Below are 22445 nucleotides of genomic sequence, written 5' to 3' on the forward strand. Positions count from 1 at the left end.
TACGGATGTGTATGTGCTCAAAAATGTATGTATAAGGCTATGTGCCACGGGAGCTTGTTTGTGCGGATTTTGCCGCGGAAAACCTGCGGATTTTTCTGGATTTTCCAGATAAATCGGCAGGTTTTAGCATGTACAGACACTCCCTATGTTATCCTATGGGACATGGGGAGTGCTGTGTCCACGCTGTGGACAGTGCGGCTGCCGAACATGCTGCGGATGTCCGCATCCGCAGGTATAATCGCATGTCAATTATTCCTGCGGAATTACCTGCGGATGTCCCGGCCCTCCGCTATGGAGATAGAGGCCGAGACGTCCGCAGGTAAGCCGTATCAATGTTCGCATATTTCCCGCAGCTATTCCGCTGGAATCTAGCAGCTAAAAATAGCTGCGGACGCCGGCGGGCAGCTGCGGGAAACCTGTGCTCGTACCTGCGGATACATCCGCAGGTACGAGCGCCTGTGGGCACATAGCGTAAAGCCTAGTTTTGTCCCTTGCTTGGCTAGTTTGCCCTCGGATACCTGTTGTCCTGATGTCCAGGTGCTTTTCTGGAGGCTAAAAACAAAGGTGCAGAAGGTTCAGAAGAGCAAGACCCGGAGGCGACGCATCAACCCTTCTACTAACACTCGGAGGCTTCACCAAGATGTCAGATCTTTATTCTATGTACATAAATATGGCTCCCGGCCTCGGACCGCCTGGTGTCAGCGCGGCTTTCATTTGCCTTCCTTCGTTTCTCCGGCCTCCAGTTTCGGGCTCTCCGGCGCCTCCCGGTGGGCTGGGAAGGCCTCCCATGGGCTGCTCAAGTCAAACTTTCTAAATTCTTGGGACAGCTGCACCGGCTCTGCCACCACGCGCTTCACCTCGTCATCATAGCGGACCTGGGAAGGACATGATGTCTCAGTAAGTGGGTGCATACGGCTGCTATGTGCCAATACACAGTGACTGCTGGGGGTCCGACCTCTGGGACCTCCAGCAGTACACCCCCCATCACAAGTAAATTGGGCTGTCCCTTGCGCAGGTGGGCGGCTTGTCAAGGGAGGAATTTGCGTTGAAGACTGCTAATGGAGTCCTCATTTGGGATATACAGAGACGGTGCCGTATTAGCTGTATATCAGTGCCAATATATATATATATCAATGTAAATAAGACAAAGAACACAGACATGCTCTCTTTTCAGCCAGCGTCACCAACTGAACTAGTTTAATAAGATAGATCCAATTATACTGTAAGCATGAATAACCTTGAAGCTAACAAGGAGTGCTTTTCACTCCCCAATTTCTCACATCACACTCCTGCCCTCCCGTACATTCCTTCTATGTGAACATTACTGATAACACTTCTTACAGCTTCACATTCTGGCTTCATCATCTTTGGTTAACTCCTTCATGATTATATAACTTTGAATTATACTATAGGTCTGTGCGATGGTTACATAGACAGACAGATAATTATACAACTACATCTACATTTTGATTATTTATATACACAGATATTCTTATTACGTTTAAACAAACAAGCTATAGCTCAGGCGACCTCCACAGGCTGACGTCAGGAGTTCCCCTGCGCAGGCGGGCGGCTGACGTCAGGAGTTCCCCTGCGCAGGCGGGCGGCTGACGTCAGGAGTTCCCCTGCGCAGGCGGGCGGCTGACGTCAGGAGTTCCCCTGCGCAGGCGGGCGGCTGACGTCAGGAGTTCCCCTGCGCAGGCGGGCGGCTGACGCTAGGAGTTCCCCTGCGCAGGCGGGCGGCTGACGCCAGGAGTTCCCCTGCGCAGGCGGGCGGCTGACGCCAGGAGTTCCCCTGCGCAGGCGGGCGGCTGACGTCAGGAGTTCCCCTGCGCAGGCGGGCGGCTGACGTCAGGAGTTCCCCTGCGCAGGCGGGCGGCTGACGTCAGGAGTTCCCCTGCGCAGGCGGGCGGCTGACGCCAGGAGTTCCCCTGCGCAGGCGGGCGGCTGACGCCAGGAGTTCCCCTGCGCAGGCGGGCGGCTGACGTCAGGAGTTGCCCCGCGCAGGCGGGCGGCTGACGTCAGGAGTTGCCCCGCGCAGGCGGGCGGCTGACGTCAGGAGTTGCCCCGCGCAGGCGGGCGGCTGACGTCAGGAGTTGCCCCGCGCAGGCGGGCGGCTGACGTCAGGAGTTGCCCCGCGCAGGCGGGCGGCTGACGTCAGGAGTTCCCCTGCGCAGGCGGGCGGCTGACGTCAGGAGTTGCCCCGCGCAGGCGGGCGGCTGACGTCAGGAGTTGCCCCGCGCAGGCGGGCGGCTGACGTCAGGAGTTGCCCTGCGCAGGTGGGCGGCTGACGTCAGGAGTTCCCCTGCGCAGGCGGGCGGCTGCCATGCAGGGGCAGCTCACGATCTATAGAGGCCCCAGAGATAGGACCCCCAGCAATCACAATATAATGACATATTGAAATCTGATATCAGTTACCAATGCAGGAAAACTATTGTTAATGCTGCAGCCCTAATGACCACAAATACAAGAGCGCCCCCCGAGGCCAGAAAATGATAATAACCTTCCCCAATATAAACCTTCTTACCTCTACATATCCGGACAGAGGGAAGTCCTTGCGGAACGGGTGCCCCTCGAATCCGTAATCGGTGAGGATCCTCCTCAGATCAGGATGATTGGCAAAGAAGACGCCGTACATGTCCCAAACCTGACACATCGGAACGGACAAAAATAAACTCATTAGAATGTGTCTTTCTGCAGTTTTTGTGCACACGGGTATATGTGCACACGGGTATATGTGCACACGGGTATATGTGCACACGGGTATATGTGCACACGGGTATATGTGCACACGGGTATATGTGCACACGGGTATATGTGCATGGGGTTCTGCATATACAAGTTGGGAAAACGCATGAAAATTTACCCCAAAAAACAAGAACCCTTGAGCACCCACGGGCCCGCTGCATGTGGAAACGGACCCCTGGAGAACAGCATGAAGAGAAAAGAAGAGGAGCCGCCGCGAGTATTAAATTTACCGCCAAATCCCGGCTGCAGATCACTGGAAGATCCGGATTTTCCGTAAAAAAACTAGTTTAAAAACACCGGAAAAGAGAATCCCCCGGAGTCATGCATTGTAACACAGAGGGAGGCGGCCGAGAGCTCCACTCCCTGCAGGGGCCCGTGCCCAGGATCTGAGGGGTCTCACGTGGACCCCAGCAATAACTCATATACGACACACGCTGTATGTGAGCCCTGTGAGATCCAGCCATTCACAATGGCGCCGCGCTGATCATCAGGTGGATCAGCCAATCACATCCATGCCATGCACTGATCACAGGGCAGACAGCCCCGGCCTCCGGAGAGAAGTGCATGAGGCCGGTTGGGCGCCCGCGTGCGGAGGGGACGGGGGGGGGGGGGGGGAAGCGCGTGCGCGCGGAGGGGGACGGAGAGGGCGCGCGCGGAGGGGACGGGGGGGGGAAGCGAACGCGTGCGGAGGGGGACGGGGGGGGGAAGCGAACGCGTGCGGAGGGGGACGGGGGGGGGGGCGCACGCGCGCGGAGGGGGACGGAGAGGGCGCACGCGCGCGGAGGGGACGGGGGGGGGGGAAGCGAACGCGTGCATAGGGGGACGGAGAGGGCGAACGCGTGCGGAGGGGGACGGAGAGGGCGAACGCGTGCGGAGGGGACGGGGAGGGCGAACGCGTGCGGAGGGGACGGGGAGGGCGAACGCGCGCGGAGGGGACGGGGAGGGCGCACGTGTGCGGAGGGGACGGGGAGGGCGCACGTGTGCGGAGGGGACGGGGAGGGCGCACGTGTGCGGAGGGGACGGGGAGGGCGCACGTGTGCGGAGGGGACGGGGAGGGCGCACGTGTGCGGAGGGGACGGGGAGGGCGAACGCGTGCGGAGGGGACGGGGCCAACAACCTACAATATATCCGGACACTGATGTGACTGGTTACATGGCCGCTCGCTCGGCAGACACTCACCTCCCGCTCATACCAATTTGCAGCTTTGTGGACGGACTCGATGGAGTCTATGGGAGTCAGCTCGTCGGCGTACGTCTTCACACGGATCCGGGAGTTAAACTGCAAGGACAGCAGGTTGTAGACAATCTGGAATAGAAGCAGAAGATGCCGGTGCGGTTACTCTACGGTCCGGCCGTAACGTCCCGGCTCCGGTCTCTGAAAGACTCCACATTAGTTGCTCATTTATTTCTGATCAATTGCTCCCTGTTATCAGCCATCTCAGGCTGGGGGGACGCGCACTGTGGTGTCTGCATCTCAGTATCGCAGCCTCTTAGGCACCGTACGGCCACAGTGATAAAGCCCCCGCCATCGTTATTCCTGCCCCGCCGCTCACCTCAAAGCGGTGGTGTCTGGTCGGGACGTCCACAGCGGTGAGATCCGCCAGAGACGTAAACTGAGCGTTGGTGTGATCGCGGAGGAAGGTGAGGACGGGCAGGACGCCATCGGGGTGGATCAGGACCTCCAGCTCCCCAAAGCACGTGACCTACGAAAAGAGCAGGACAGTGAGCAGCCGTGGACTGGAGGAGAACGGCGCTGCAGACAATCACTGAGGAGAACGGCGCCGCAGACAATCACTGAAGAAAACAGCGCTGCAGACAATCACTGAGAACGGCACCGCAGACAATCACTGAGGAGAACGGCACCGCAAACAATCACTGAGGAGAACGGCGCTGCAGACAATCACTGAGGAGAACGGCACCGCAGACAATCACTGAGGAGAACGGCGCCGCAGACAATCACTGAGGAGAACGGCGCCGCAGACAATCACTGAGGAGAACGGCACCGCAGACAATCACTGAGAACGGCACCCCAAACAATCACTGAGGAGAACGGCACTGCAGACAATCACTGAGGAGAACGGCGCTGCAGACAATCACTGAGGAGAACGGCACCGCAGACAATCACTGAGGAGAACGGCACCGCAGACAATCACTGAGAACGGCACCCCAAACAATCACTGAGGAGAACGGCACTGCAGACAATCACTGAGGAGAACGGCGCTGCAGACAATCACTGAGGAGAACGACACCGCAGACAATCACTGAGGAGAACGGTACCGCAGACAATCACTGAGAACGGCACCCCAAACAATCACTGAGGAGAACGGCACTGCAGACAATCACTGAGGAGAACGGCGCTGCAGACAATCACTGAGGAGAACGGCACCGCAGACAATCACTGAGGAGAACGGCGCCGCAGACAATCACTGAGGAGAACGACACCGCAGATAATCACTGAGGAGAACGGCGCTGCAGACAATCACTGAGGAGAACGGCACCGCAGACAATCACTGAGGAGAACGGCGCCGCAGACAATCACTGAGGAGAACGGCACCGCAGACAATCACTGAGGAGAACGGTGCTGCAGACAATCACTGAGGAGAACGGCACCGCAAACAACCACTGAGGAGAACGGCACCGCAAACAACCACTGAGGAGAACGGCGCTGCAGACAATCACTGAGGAGAACGCCAGTGCAGACAATCACTGAGGAGAACGGCACCGCAAACAACCACTGAGGAGAACGCCAGTGCAGACAATCACTGAGGAGAACAGCGCCGCAGACAATCACTGAAGAAAACAGCGCTGCAGACAATCACGGAGGAGAACGGCACCACAGACAATCACTGAGGAGAACGGCACCGCAGACAATCACTGAGGAGAACGGCGCTGCAGACAATCACTGAGGAGAACGGCATCGCAGACAATCACTGAGGAGAACGGCACCGCAGAAAAATCACTGAAAACGGCACTGCATACAATCACGGAGGAGAACGGCACTGCAGATAATCACTGAGGAGAACGGCACCGCAGACAATCACTGAGTAGAACGGCACCGCAGACAATCACTGAGTAGAACGGCACCGCAGACAATCACTGAGAACAGCACTGCAGACCATCACTGAGAACAGCACTGCAGACCATCACTGAGGAGAGCGGCACTGCAGACAATCACTGAGAACAGCACTGCAGACCATCACTGAGAACAGCACTGCAGCCCATCACTGAGGAGAACGGCGCTCCAGACAATTATCCTGCACCCCCGCTCTGTACATCGAGACCCCGGCAGATAACTCACCTGAACCTGCTGCACGTACTTGGGAAGTATTTCGGCCACATACTCGCCAAACGCGCTGAGCTGATTCTGCAGCGCGGTGTCCACGGGGCGGACAGTGGCTGCAAAACAGAACCGGGAAACACGTCTAAGATTATAGACAGGCCCCCACACACACACACAGGCCCCCCACACACACACACACAGGCCCCCACACACACACACACACACACAGGCCCCCCCACACACACACAGGCCCCACACACACACACAGGCCCCCACACACACACAGGCCCCCACACACACACACACAGGCCCCCACACACACACACACAGGCCCCACACACACACACACACACACAGGCCCCCACACACACACACAGGCCCCACACACACACACAGGCCCCCACACACACACACACAGGCCCCCACACACACACACAGGCCCCACACACACACACACACACAGGCCCCCACACGCACACACAGGCCCCACACACACACACAGGCCCCCCCACACACACACACAGGCCCCCACACACACACACAGGCCCCACACACACACACACACACAGGCCCCCACACACACACACAGGCCCCCACACACACACACAGGCCCCACACACACACACAGGCCCCCCACACACACACACACACACACACACACAGGCCCCCACACACACACACACAGGCCCCCACACACACACACACAGGCCCCCACACACACACACACAGGCCCCCACACACACACACACAGGCCCCCACACACACACACACAGGCCCCACACACACACACAGGCCCCCCCACACACACACACAGGCCCCACACACACACACAGGCCCCCCCACACACACACACAGGCCCCACACACACACACACACACACACACAGGCCCCCCCACACACAGGCCCCCCCACACACACACACAGGCCCCCACACACACACACAGGCCCCCCACACACACACACAGGCCCCACACACACACACACACACACACAGGCCCCCCCACACACAGGCCCCCCCACACACACACAGGCCCCCACACACACACACAGGCCCCCCACACACACACACAGCCCCCCCACACACACACACACAGGCCCCCACACACACACAGCCCCCCCCACAGGCCCCCACACACACACACACACAGGCCCCCACACACACACACACACACAGGCCCCCACACACACACACACACAGGCCCCACACACACACACACAGGCCCCACACACACACACACAGGCCCCCCCACACACACACACACAGGCCCCCCACACACACACACAGGCCCCCACACACACACACACACAGGCCCCCACACACACACACACACAGGCCCACACACACACACACACACACAGGCCCCCACACACACACACACACACACACAGGCCCCCACACACACACACACACACAGGCCCCCCCCACACACACACACAGGCCCCCCACACACACACAGGCCCCCACACACACACACAGGCCCCACACACACACACACACAGGCCCCACACACACACACACAGGCCCCCACACACACACACAGGCCCCACACACACACACACAGGCCCCCACACACACACACAGGCCCCACACACACACACACACACACAGGCCCCCACACACACACACACAGGCCCCCACACACACACACACAGGCCCCCACACACACACACACAGGACCCCCACACACACACACACAGGCCCCCACACACACACACACAGGCCCCACACACACACACACAGGCCCCCCCACACACACACACAGGCCCCCACACACACACACACACAGGCCCCCCACACACACAGGCCCCCACACACACACACACAGGCCCCCAAACACACACAAACACACACACACACACAGGCCCCCCCCACACACACACAGGCCCCCCCCACACACACAGGCCCCCACACACACACACAGGCCCCACACACACACACACAGGCCCCCACACACACACACAGGCCCCACACACACACACAGGCCCCACACACACACACACACACACAGGCCCCCCCACACACACACACAGGCCCCCCCCACACACACACACAGGCCCCCACACACACAGCCCCCCCCCCCACACACAGGCCCCCCCACACACACAGGCCCCCCCACACACACAGGCCCCCCCACACACACAGGCCCCCCCACACACACAGGCCCCCACACACACACAGGCCCCCACACACACACACACACAGGCCCCCACACACACACACACACAGGCCCCCACACACACACACACACAGGCCCCCCCACACACACACACACACAGGCCCCCCACACACACACACACAGGCCCCCCCACACACACACACACACAGGCCCCCACACACACACACACACACACACACAGGCCCCCCCACACACACACACACACACACACACACACAGGCCCCCACACACACACACACACACACACACACACACACACACACAGGCCCCCACACACACAGGCCCCCACACACACACACAGGCCCCCACACACACAGACCCCCCCCCACACACACAGGCCCCCCCCACACACACAGGCCCCCCCCACACACACAGGCCCCCCCCCAAACACACAGGCCCCCCCACACACACACACAGGCCCCACACACACACACACAGGCCCCCACACACACACACACACAGGCCCCCCCACACACACACACAGGCCCCCACACACACACACACAGGCCCCCACACACACACACACACAGGCCCCACACACACACACACAGGCCCCCACACACACACACACAGGCCCCCACACACACAGCCCCCCCCACACACACACACACACACACACACACACACACAAGGCCACACACACACACACACACAGGCCCCACACACACACACAGGCCCCACACACACACACACAGGCCCCACACACACACACAGGCCCCACACACACACAGGCCCCACACACACACAGGCCCCACACACACACACAGGCCCCACACACACACACAGGCCCCACACACACACACAGGCCCCACACACACACACAGGCCCCACACACACACACAGGCCCCACACACACACAGGCCCCACACACACACAGGCCCCACACACACACAGGCCCCACACACACACACACACACACACACACACAGGCCCCACACACACACACACAGGCCCCACACACACACACACACACACACACACACACACAGGCCCCACACACACACAGGCCCCACACACACACAGGCCCCACACACACACAGGCCCCACACACACACACACACACACACACACAGGCCCCACACACACACACACACAGGCCCCACACACACACACACAGGCCCCACACACACACACAGGCCCCACACACACACACAGGCCCCACACACACACACAGGCCCCACACACACACACAGGCCCCACACACACACACAGGCCCCACACACACACACACACACAGGCCCCACACACACACACACACACACACACACACACACACAGGCCCCACACACACACAGGCCCCACACACACACACAGGCCCCACACACACACAGGCCCCACACACACACAGGCCCCACACACACACACACACACAGGCCCCACACACACACACACACACAGGCCCCACACACACACACACAGGCCCCACACACACACACAGGCCCCACACACACACACAGGCCCCACACACACACACAGGCCCCACACACACACACAGGCCCCACACACACACACAGGCCCCACACACACACACAGGCCCCACACACACACACAGGCCCCACACACACACACACAGGCCCCACACACACACACACAGGCCCCACACACACACACACAGGCCCCACACACACACACAGGCCCCACACACACACACAGGCCCCACACACACACACAGGCCCCACACACACACACAGGCCCCACACACACACACACAGGCCCCACACACACACACAGGCCCCACACACACACACAGGCCCCACACACACACACAGGCCCCACACACACACACAGGCCCCACACACACACACACACACAGGCCCCACACACACACACACACACACAGGCCCCACACACACAGGCCCCACACACACACACACAGGCCCCACACACACACACACAGGCCCCACACACACACACAGGCCCCACACACACACACAGGCCCCACACACACACACAGGCCCCACACACACACACAGGCCCCACACACACACACACACACAGGCCCCACACACACACACACACACACACACACACACAGGCCCCACACACACACAGGCCCCACACACACACAGGCCCCACACACACACAGGCCCCACACACACACACACAGGCCCCACACACACACACACAGGCCCCACACACACACACACAGGCCCCACACACACACACAGGCCCCACACACACACACAGGCCCCACACACACACACAGGCCCCACACACACACACAGGCCCCACACACACACACAGGCCCCACACACACACACAGGCCCCACACACACACACAGGCCCCACACACACACACAGGCCCCACACACACACACACAGGCCCCACACACACACACACAGGCCCCACACACACACACAGGCCCCACACACACACACAGGCCCCCACACACACACACAGGCCCCACACACACACACACACAGGCCCCACACACACACAGGCCCCACACACACACACAGGCCCCACACACACACACAGGCCCCACACACACACAGGCCCCACACACACACACAGGCCCCACACACACACAGGCCCCACACACACACACAGGCCCCACACACACACACAGGCCCCACACACACACAGGCCCCACACACACACAGGCCCCACACACACACAGGCCCCACACACACACACACACACACACACAGGCCCCACACACACACAGGCCCCACACACACACACACACAGGCCCCACACACACACACACACACACAGGCCCCACACACACACACACACACACACAGGCCCCACACACACACACACACACACAGGCCCCACACACACACACAGGCCCCACACACACACACACACACACAGGCCCCACACACACACACACACACACACACACACACAGGCCCCACACACACACACACAGGCCCCACACACACACACACAGGCCCCACACACACACACACAGGCCCCACACACACACACACACACACACACACAGGCCCCACACACACACACAGGCCCCACACACACAGGCCCCACACACACACAGGCCCCACACACACACAGGCCCCACACACACACACAGGCCCCACACACACACAGGCCCCACACACACACACAGGCCCCACACACACACACACAGGCCCCACACACACACACACAGGCCCCACACACACACACACAGGCCCCACACACACACACACAGGCCCCACACACACACACAGGCCCCACACACACACACAGGCCCCACACACACACACAGGCCACACACACACACACAGGCCACACACACACACAGGCCACACACACACACAGGCCACACACAGGCCCCACACACACACACACACACACACAGGCCCCCACACACACACACACACACACACACACACACACAGGCCCCCCCCACACACACACACACACACACACACACAGGCCCCACACACACACAGGCCCCACACACACACACAGGCCCCACACACACAGGCCCCACACACACACACAGGCCCCCACACACACACACAGGCCCCACACACACACACAGGCCCCACACACACACACAGGCCCCCACACACACACACAGGCCCCACACACACACACAGGCCCCACACACACACACAGGCCCCACACACACACACAGGCCCCACACACACACACAGGCCCCACACACACACAGGCCCCACACACACACACACAGGCCCCACACACACACACAGGCCCCACACACACACACAGGCCCCACACACACACACAGGCCCCACACACACACACAGGCCCCACACACACACACACAGGCCCCACACACACACACACAGGCCCCACACACACACACAGGCCCCACACACACACAGGCCCCACACACACACAGGCCCCACACACACACACAGGCCCCACACACACACACACAGGCCCCACACACACACACACAGGCCCCACACACACACACACAGGCCCCACACACACACACACAGGCCCCACACACACACACAGGCCCCACACACACACACAGGCCCTACACACACACAGGCCCCACACACACACAGGCCCCACACACACACAGGCCCCACACACACACAGGCCCCACACACACACACAGGCCCCACACACACACACAGGCCCCACACACACACACAGGCCCCCCACACACACACAGGCCCCACACACACACACACAGGCCCCACACACACACACAGGCCCCACACACACACACACAGGCCCCCACACACACACACAGGCCCCACACACACACACAGGCCCCACACACACACACAGGCCCCACACACACACACAGGCCCCACACACACACACACAGGCCCCACACACACACACACACAGGCCCCACACACACACACAGGCCCCACACACACACACAGGCCCCACACACACACACAGGCCCCACACACACACACACAGGCCCCACAGACACACACAGGCCCCACACACACACAGGCCCCACACACACACACACAGGCCCCACACACACACACACAGGCCCCACACACACACACACACACAGGCCCCACACACACACACACAGGCCCCCACACACACACACACACACAGGCCCCACACACACACACACAGGCCCCCCACACACACACACACACACAGGCCCCACACACACACACACAGGCCCCACACACACACACACAGGCCCCACACACACACACACAGGCCCCACACACACACACACAGGCCCCACACACACACACACAGGCCCCACACACACACACACAGGCCCCACACACACACACACAGGCCCCACACACACACACAGGCCCCACACACACACACAGGCCCCACACACACACACACACACACACAGGCCCCACACACACACACAGGCCCCACACACACACACAGGCCCCACACACACACACACACACAGGCCCCACACACACACACAGGCCCCACACACACACACAGGCCCCACACACACACACAGGCCCCACACACACACACAGGCCCCACACACACACACACACACAGGCCCCACACACACACACACACAGGCCCCACACACACACACACAGGCCCCCCCACACACACACACACACACAGGTTCCACACACACACACACACACACAGGCCCCCACACACACACACACACACAGGCCCCACCACACACATACACAGGCCCCACACACACACACAGGCCCCACACACAGGCCCCACACACACACACACACACACACACACACACACACACACACACACACACACACACACACACACACACACACAGGCCCCCCCCACACACACACACAGGCCCCCCACACACACACACACACACACACACACACACACAGGTTCCACACACACACACACAGGCCCCACACACACACACAGGCCCCACACACACACACAGGCCCCACACACACACACACACAGGCCCCACACACACACACAGGCCCCACACACACACACAGGCCCCACACACACACACAGGCCCCACACACACACACACACACAGGCCCCACACACACACACACACAGGCCCCACACACACACACACACAGGCCCCACACACACACACACACACAGGCCCCACACACACACACACACACACACAGGCCCCACACACACACACACACACACACACACAGAGGCCCCACACACACAGGCCCCACACACACACACACACAGGCCCCACAAACACACACACAGGCCCCACAAACACACACACAGGCCCCACAAACACACACACAGGCCCCCACACACACACAGGCCCCACACACACACAGGCCCCACACACACACAGGCCCCACACACACACAGGCCCCCCACACACACAGGCCCCCCACACACACACACACACACAGGCCCCACACACACAGGCCCCCCCACACACACACAGGCCCCACACACACACACAGGCCACACACACAGGCCCCCCACACACACACAAAGGCCCCACACACACACACAGGCCCCACACACACACACACCACACAGGCCCCCCACACACACACAGGCCCCACACACACACACAGGCCCCCCCCACACACACAGGCCCCACACACACACACACAGGCCCCCCACACACACACACACACAGGCCCCACACACACACACACACACAGGCCCCACACACACAGGCCCCACACACACACACACAGGCCCCACACACACACACAGGCCCCACACACACACACAGGCCCCACACACACACACACACACACAGGCCCCACACACACACACACACACACACACACACACACACAGGCCCCACACACACACACACACACAGGCCCCCACACACACACACAGGCCCCACACACACACACAGGCCCCACACACACACACAGGCCCCACACACACACACACACACACACACACACAGGCCCCACACACACACACACACACAGGCCCCACACACACACACAGGCCCCACACACACACACAGGCCCCACACACACACACACAGGCCCCACACACACACACACAGGCCCCACACACACACACACAGGCCCCACACACACACAGGCCCCCCACACACACAGGCCCCACACACACACACACACACAGGCCCCACACACACACACACACACACAGGCCCCACACACACACACAGGCCCCACACACACACACACAGGCCCCACACACACACACACACACACACAGGCCCCCCCCAACACACACACACACACACACCCACAGGCCCCACACACACACACAGGCCCCACACACACACACACAGGCCCCACACACACACAGGCCCCCCACACACACACACAGGCCCCACACACACACACACACAGGCCCCACACACACATACACACACAGGCCCCCCCCCCCACACACACACACACCCACAGGCCCCACACACACACAACACAGGCCCCACACACACACACACAGGCCCCACACACACACACACAGGCCCCACACACACACACACACAGGCCCCACACACATACACAGGCCCCACACACATACACAGGCCCCACACACACACACACAGGCCCCACACACACACATACACAGGCCCCACACACACACACACAGGCCCCACACACAGGCCCCACACACACACACACACAGGCCCCACACACACACACACACACACAGGCCCCACACACACACACACACAGGCCCCACACACACACACACACACACAGGCCCCACACACACACACAGGCCCCACACACACACACAGGCCCCACACACACACACACACACACACACAGGCCCCACACACACACACACACACACACACACACACACACACACACACACACAGGCCCCACACACACACACACACAGGCCCCACACACACACACACAGGCCCCACACACACACACACAGGCCCCCCCACACACACACACACACAGGCCCCACACACACACACAGGCCCCACACACACACACAGGCCCCACACACACACACAGGCCCCACACACACACAGGCCCCACACACACACACGCCCCACACACACACAGGCCCCACACACACACACAGGCCCCACACACACACACACAGGCCCCACACACACACACAGGCCCCACACACACACACAGGCCCCACACACACACACAGGCCCCACACACACACACACAGGCCCCACACACACACACACAGGCCCCACACACACACACAGGCCCCACACACACACACAGGCCCCACACACACACACAGGCCCCACACACACACACAGGCCCCACACACACACACAGGCCCCACACACACACACAGGCCCCACACACACACACAGGCCCCACACACACACACACAGGCCCCACACACACACACACAGGCCCCCACACACACACACAGGCCCCACACACACACACAGGCCCCACACACACACACAGGCCCCACACACACACACAGGCCCCACACACACACACAGGCCCCACACACACACAGGCCCCACACACACACACACAGGCCCCACACACACACACACAGGCCCCACACACACACACACAGGCCCCACACACACACACACACAGGCCCCACACACACACACACAGGCCCCACACACACACACACACACACAGGCCCCACACACACACACACACAGGCCCCACACACACACACACAGGCCCCACACACACACACACAGGCCCCACACACACACACACAGGCCCCACACACACACACACAGGCCCCACACACACACACAGGCCCCACACACACACACAGGCCCCACACACACACACACACACACACAGGCCCCACACACACACACAGGCCCCACACACACACACAGGCCCCACACACACACACACACACAGGCCCCACACACACACACAGGCCCCACACACACACACAGGCCCCACACACACACACAGGCCCCACACACACACACAGGCCCCACACACACACACACACACACACACACAGGCCCCACACACACACACACACAGGCCCCACACACACACACAGGCCCCCCCACACACACACACACACAGGTTCCACACACACACACACACACACAGGCCCCACACACACACACACAGGCCCCACACACACATACACAGGCCCCACACACACAGGCCCCACACACAGGCCCCCCCCACACACACACACACACACACACACACAGGCCCCCCCCACACACACACACACAGGCCCCACACACACACACACACACACACACACACACACACACACACAGGTTCCACACACACACACACAGGCCCCACACACACACACAGGCCCCACACACACACACAGGCCCCACACACACACACACACAGGCCCCACACACACACACACAGGCCCCACACACACACACAGGCCCCACACACACACACAGGCCCCACACACACACACACACAGGCCCCACACACACACACACACAGGCCCCACACACACACACACACAGGCCCCACACACACACACACACAGGCCCCACACACACACACACACACACAGGCCCCACACACACACACACACACACACACACACAGGCCCCACACACACACACACACACACAGGCCCCACACACACAGGCCCCACACACACACACACACAGGCCCCACAAACACACACACAGGCCCCACAAACACACACACAGGCCCCACAAACACACACACAGGCCCCACACACACACAGGCCCCACACACACACAGGCCCCACACACACACAGGCCCCCCACACACACAGGCCCCCCACACACACAGGCCCCCCACACACACACACACACACACAGGCCCCACACACACAGGCCCCCCCACACACACACAGGCCCCCCACACACACACAGGCCACACACACAGGCCCCCCACACACACACAAAGGCCCCACACACACACACAGGCCCCACACACACACACACACACAGGCCCCCCACACACACACACAGGCCCCACACACACACACATACAGGCCCCCCCCACACACACACACAGGCCCCCCACACACACACACACACAGGCCCCACACACACACACAGGCCCCACACACACACACACAGGCCCCACACACACACACAGGCCCCACACACACACACAGGCCCCACACACACACAGGCCCCACACACACACACACACACACACACAGGCCCCACACACACACACACACACACACACACACACACACACAGGCCCCACACACACACACACACACACACAGGCCCCACACACACACACACACACACAGGCCCCACACACACACACAGGCCCCACACACACACACAGGCCCCACACACACACACAGGCCCCACACACACACACACACACACACAGGCCCCACACACACACACACACACACAGGCCCCACACACACACACAGGCCCCACACACACACACAGGCCCCACACACACACACAGGCCCCACACACACACACACAGGCCCACACACACACACACAGGCCCCCCACACACACAGGCCCCACACACACACACACACACAGGCCCCACACACACACACACACACACAGGCCCCACACACACACACACAGGCCCCACACACACACACACACAGGCCCCACACACACACACACACACACACACAGGCCCCCCCAACACACACACACACACACACACACACACCCACAGGCCCCACACACACACACAGGCCCCACACACACACAGGCCCCCCACACACACACACAGGCCCCACACACACACACACACAGGCCCCACACACACATACACACACAGGCCCCCCCCCACACACACACACACACCCACAGGCCCCACACACACACAACACAGGCCCCACACACACACACACAGGCCCCACACACACACACACAGGCCCCACACACACACACACAGGCCCCACACACATACACAGGCCCCACACACACACATACACAGGCCCCACACACACACACACAGGCCCCACACACAGGCCCCACACACACACACACACAGGCCCCCCACACACACACACACAGGCCCCACACACACACACACACACAGGCCCCACACACACACACACACAGGCCCCACACACACACACACACACAGGCCCCACACACACACACAGGCCCCACACACACACACAGGCCCCACACACACACACACACACACACAGGCCCCACACACACACACACACACACACACACACACACACACACACAGGCCCCACACACACACACACACAGGCCCCACACACACACACACAGGCCCCACACACACACACACAGGCCCCACACACACACACAGGCCCCCCCACACACACACACACACAGGCCCCACACACACACACAGGCCCCACACACACACACAGGCCCCACACACACACACACAGGCCCCACACACACACACACAGGCCCCACACACACACACGCCCCACACACACACAGGCCCCACACACACACACAGGCCCCACACACACACACAGGCCCCACACACACACACAGGCCCCACACACACACACACAGGCCCCACACACACACACACAGGCCCCACACACACACACAGGCCCTACACACACACAGGCCCTACACACACACAGGCCCCACACACACACAGGCCCCCACACACACACAGGCCCCACACACACACACAGGCCACACACACACACACAGGCCCCACACACACACACAGGCCCCACACACACACACAGGCCCCACACACACACACACACAGGCCCCACACACACACACACAGGCCCCACACACACACACACAGGCCCCACACACACACACAGGCCCCACACACACACACAGGCCCCACACACACAGGCCCCACACACACAGGCCCCACACACACACACAGGCCCCACACACACACACAGGCCCCACACACACACACAGGCCCCACACACACACACAGGCCCCACACACACACACAGGCCCCACACACACACACAGGCCCCACACACACACACACAGGCCCCACACACACACACACAGGCCCCACACACACACACACAGGCCCCACACACACACACACAGGCCCCACACACACACACAGGCCCCACACACACACACAGGCCCCACACACACACACAGGCCCCACACACACACACAGGCCCCACACACACACACAGGCCCCACACACACACACAGGCCCCACACACACACACAGGCCCCACACACACACACAGGCCCCACACACACACACAGGCCCCACACACACACACAGGCCCCACACACACACACACAGGCCCCACACACACACACAGGCCCCACACACACACACAGGCCCCACACACACACAGGCCCCACACACACACAGGCCCCACACACACACACAGGCCCCACACACACCACACACAGGCCCCACACACACACACACAGGCCCCACACACACACACACACAGGCCCCACACACACACACACACAGGCCCCACACACACACACACACACACACAGGCCCCACACACACACACACAGGCCCCACACACACAGGCCCCACACACACACACACAGGCCCCACACACACACACACAGGCCCCCACACACACACACACAGGCCCCACACACACACACAGGCCCCACACACACACACAGGCCCCACACACACACACACACACACACACAGGTTCCACACACACACACAGGCCCCACACACACACACAGGCCCCACACACACACACAGGCCCCACACACACACACACACACACACACACACACAGGCCCCACACACACACACAGGCCCCACACACACCACACAGGCCCCACACACACACACAGGCCCCACACACACACACACACAGCACACACACACACACACACACAGGCCCCACACACACACAGGCCCCCCACACACACACACACACAGGTTCCACACACACACACACACACACACACACAGGCCCCACACACACACACACACAGGCCCCACACACACATACACAGGCCCCACACACAGGCCCCACACACACACACACACACACACACACAGGCCCCCCCCACACACACACACACAGGCCCCACACACACACACACACACACACACACACACAGGTTCCACACACACACACACAGGCCCCACACACACACAGGCCCCACACACACACACACAGGCCCCACACACACACACAGGCCCCACACACACACACAGGCCCCACACACACACACAGGCCCACACACACACACACACAGGCCCCACACACACACACACACAGGCCCCACACACACACACACACAGGCCCCACACACACACACACACAGGCCCCACACACACACACACACAGGCCCCACACACACACACACACACACACACACAGGCCCCACACACACAGGCCCCACACACACACACACAGGCCCCACAAACACACACACAGGCCCCACAAACACACACACAGGCCCCACAAACACACACACAGGCCCCACACACACACAGGCCCCACACACACACAGGCCCCACACACACACAGGCCCCACACACACACAGGCATCACACACACAGGCCCCACCCCCCCCACACACACACACCCACAGGCCCCCCACACACACACAGGCCCCACACACACAGGCCCCACCCCCCCCACACACACACCCACAGGCCCCACACACACACACAGGCCCCACAGGCCCCACACACACACAGGCCCCACACACACACACAGGCCCCACAGGCCCCACACACACACAGGCCCCACACACACACACACACAGGCCCCAAACACACACACACAGGCCCCACACACACACACAGGCCCCACACACAGGCCCCACACACAGGCCCCACACACAGGCCCCACACACAGGCCCCACACACAGGCCCCACACACAGGCCCCACACACACACACACACACACACACACAGGCCCCCCCCCACACACACACAGGCCCAAACACACACACACACACACACAGGCCCAAACACACACACAGGCCCCACACACACACAGGCCCCACACACACACAGGCCCCACACACACACAGGCCCCACACACACACAGGCCCCACACACACACAGGCCCCACACACACACACACACACACACACAGGCCCCCCCCCCCCACACACACACAGGCCCCACACACACACACAGGCCCCACACACACACAGGCCCCCCACACACACAGGCCCCACACACACACACACACACACACACACACACACACACAGGCCACACACACACACAAGCCCCACACACACACACAGGCCCCCCACACACACACAGGCTCCCACACACACACACACAGGCTCCCACACACACAGGCTCCCCCCACACACACAGGCTCCCACACACCACACACACAGGCCCCACACACCACACAGGCTCCCACACACACACAGCACACACACACACACACACACACACACACAGGCCTCACACACACACACAGGCCCCACACACACACACACAGGCTCCCAACACACACACACACAGGCTCCCACACACACACACACAGGCTCCCACACACACACACACAGGCTCCACACACACACACAGGCTCCCACACACACACACACAGGCTCCCACACACACAGGCTCCCACACACACAGGCTCCCACACACACAGGCTCCACACACACACACACACAGGCTCCACACACACAGGCTCCACACACACAGGCTCCCACACACCACACAGGCTCCCACACACACACACAGGCTCCCACACACACAGGCTCCCACACACACAGGCCCCACACACACAGGCTCCACACACACAGGCTCCCACACACAGGCCCCACACACACAGGCCCCACACACACACACAGGCCCCACACACACACACAGGCCCCACACACACACACACAGGCCCCACACACAACACAGGCCCCACACACACACACACCACACACACACAGGCCCCACACACACAGGCCCCACACACAGGCCCCACACACAGGCCCACACACAGGCCCCACACACAGGCCCCACACACAGGCCCCACACACAGGCCACACACAGGCCCCACACACACAC

General features: G+C 61.1%; 1 protein-coding gene across 1 annotated transcript in view; it reads right to left on the minus strand.

Moving 5' to 3' along the window:
• Positions 1–636: 636 nt before the first annotated feature.
• NDUFS3 (NADH:ubiquinone oxidoreductase core subunit S3) overlaps positions 637–22445 on the minus strand; it is a 34952-nt gene continuing 13143 nt past the window's right edge. The window contains exons 2-6 of the mRNA XM_075326521.1: positions 6046–6143; positions 4301–4450; positions 3928–4053; positions 2528–2647; positions 637–875 (exon numbers count right to left, since the gene is read on the minus strand). Coding sequence (XP_075182636.1) covers positions 711–875; positions 2528–2647; positions 3928–4053; positions 4301–4450; positions 6046–6143 — 659 coding nt within the window. The 3' untranslated portion in view covers positions 637–710. The remainder of the gene's footprint in view (positions 876–2527; positions 2648–3927; positions 4054–4300; positions 4451–6045; positions 6144–22445) is intronic.

The sequence above is a fragment of the Anomaloglossus baeobatrachus genome, chromosome 10 (assembly GCF_048569485.1).
Source record: "Anomaloglossus baeobatrachus isolate aAnoBae1 chromosome 10, aAnoBae1.hap1, whole genome shotgun sequence".
Taxonomy (NCBI): Eukaryota; Metazoa; Chordata; class Amphibia; order Anura; family Aromobatidae; genus Anomaloglossus; species Anomaloglossus baeobatrachus.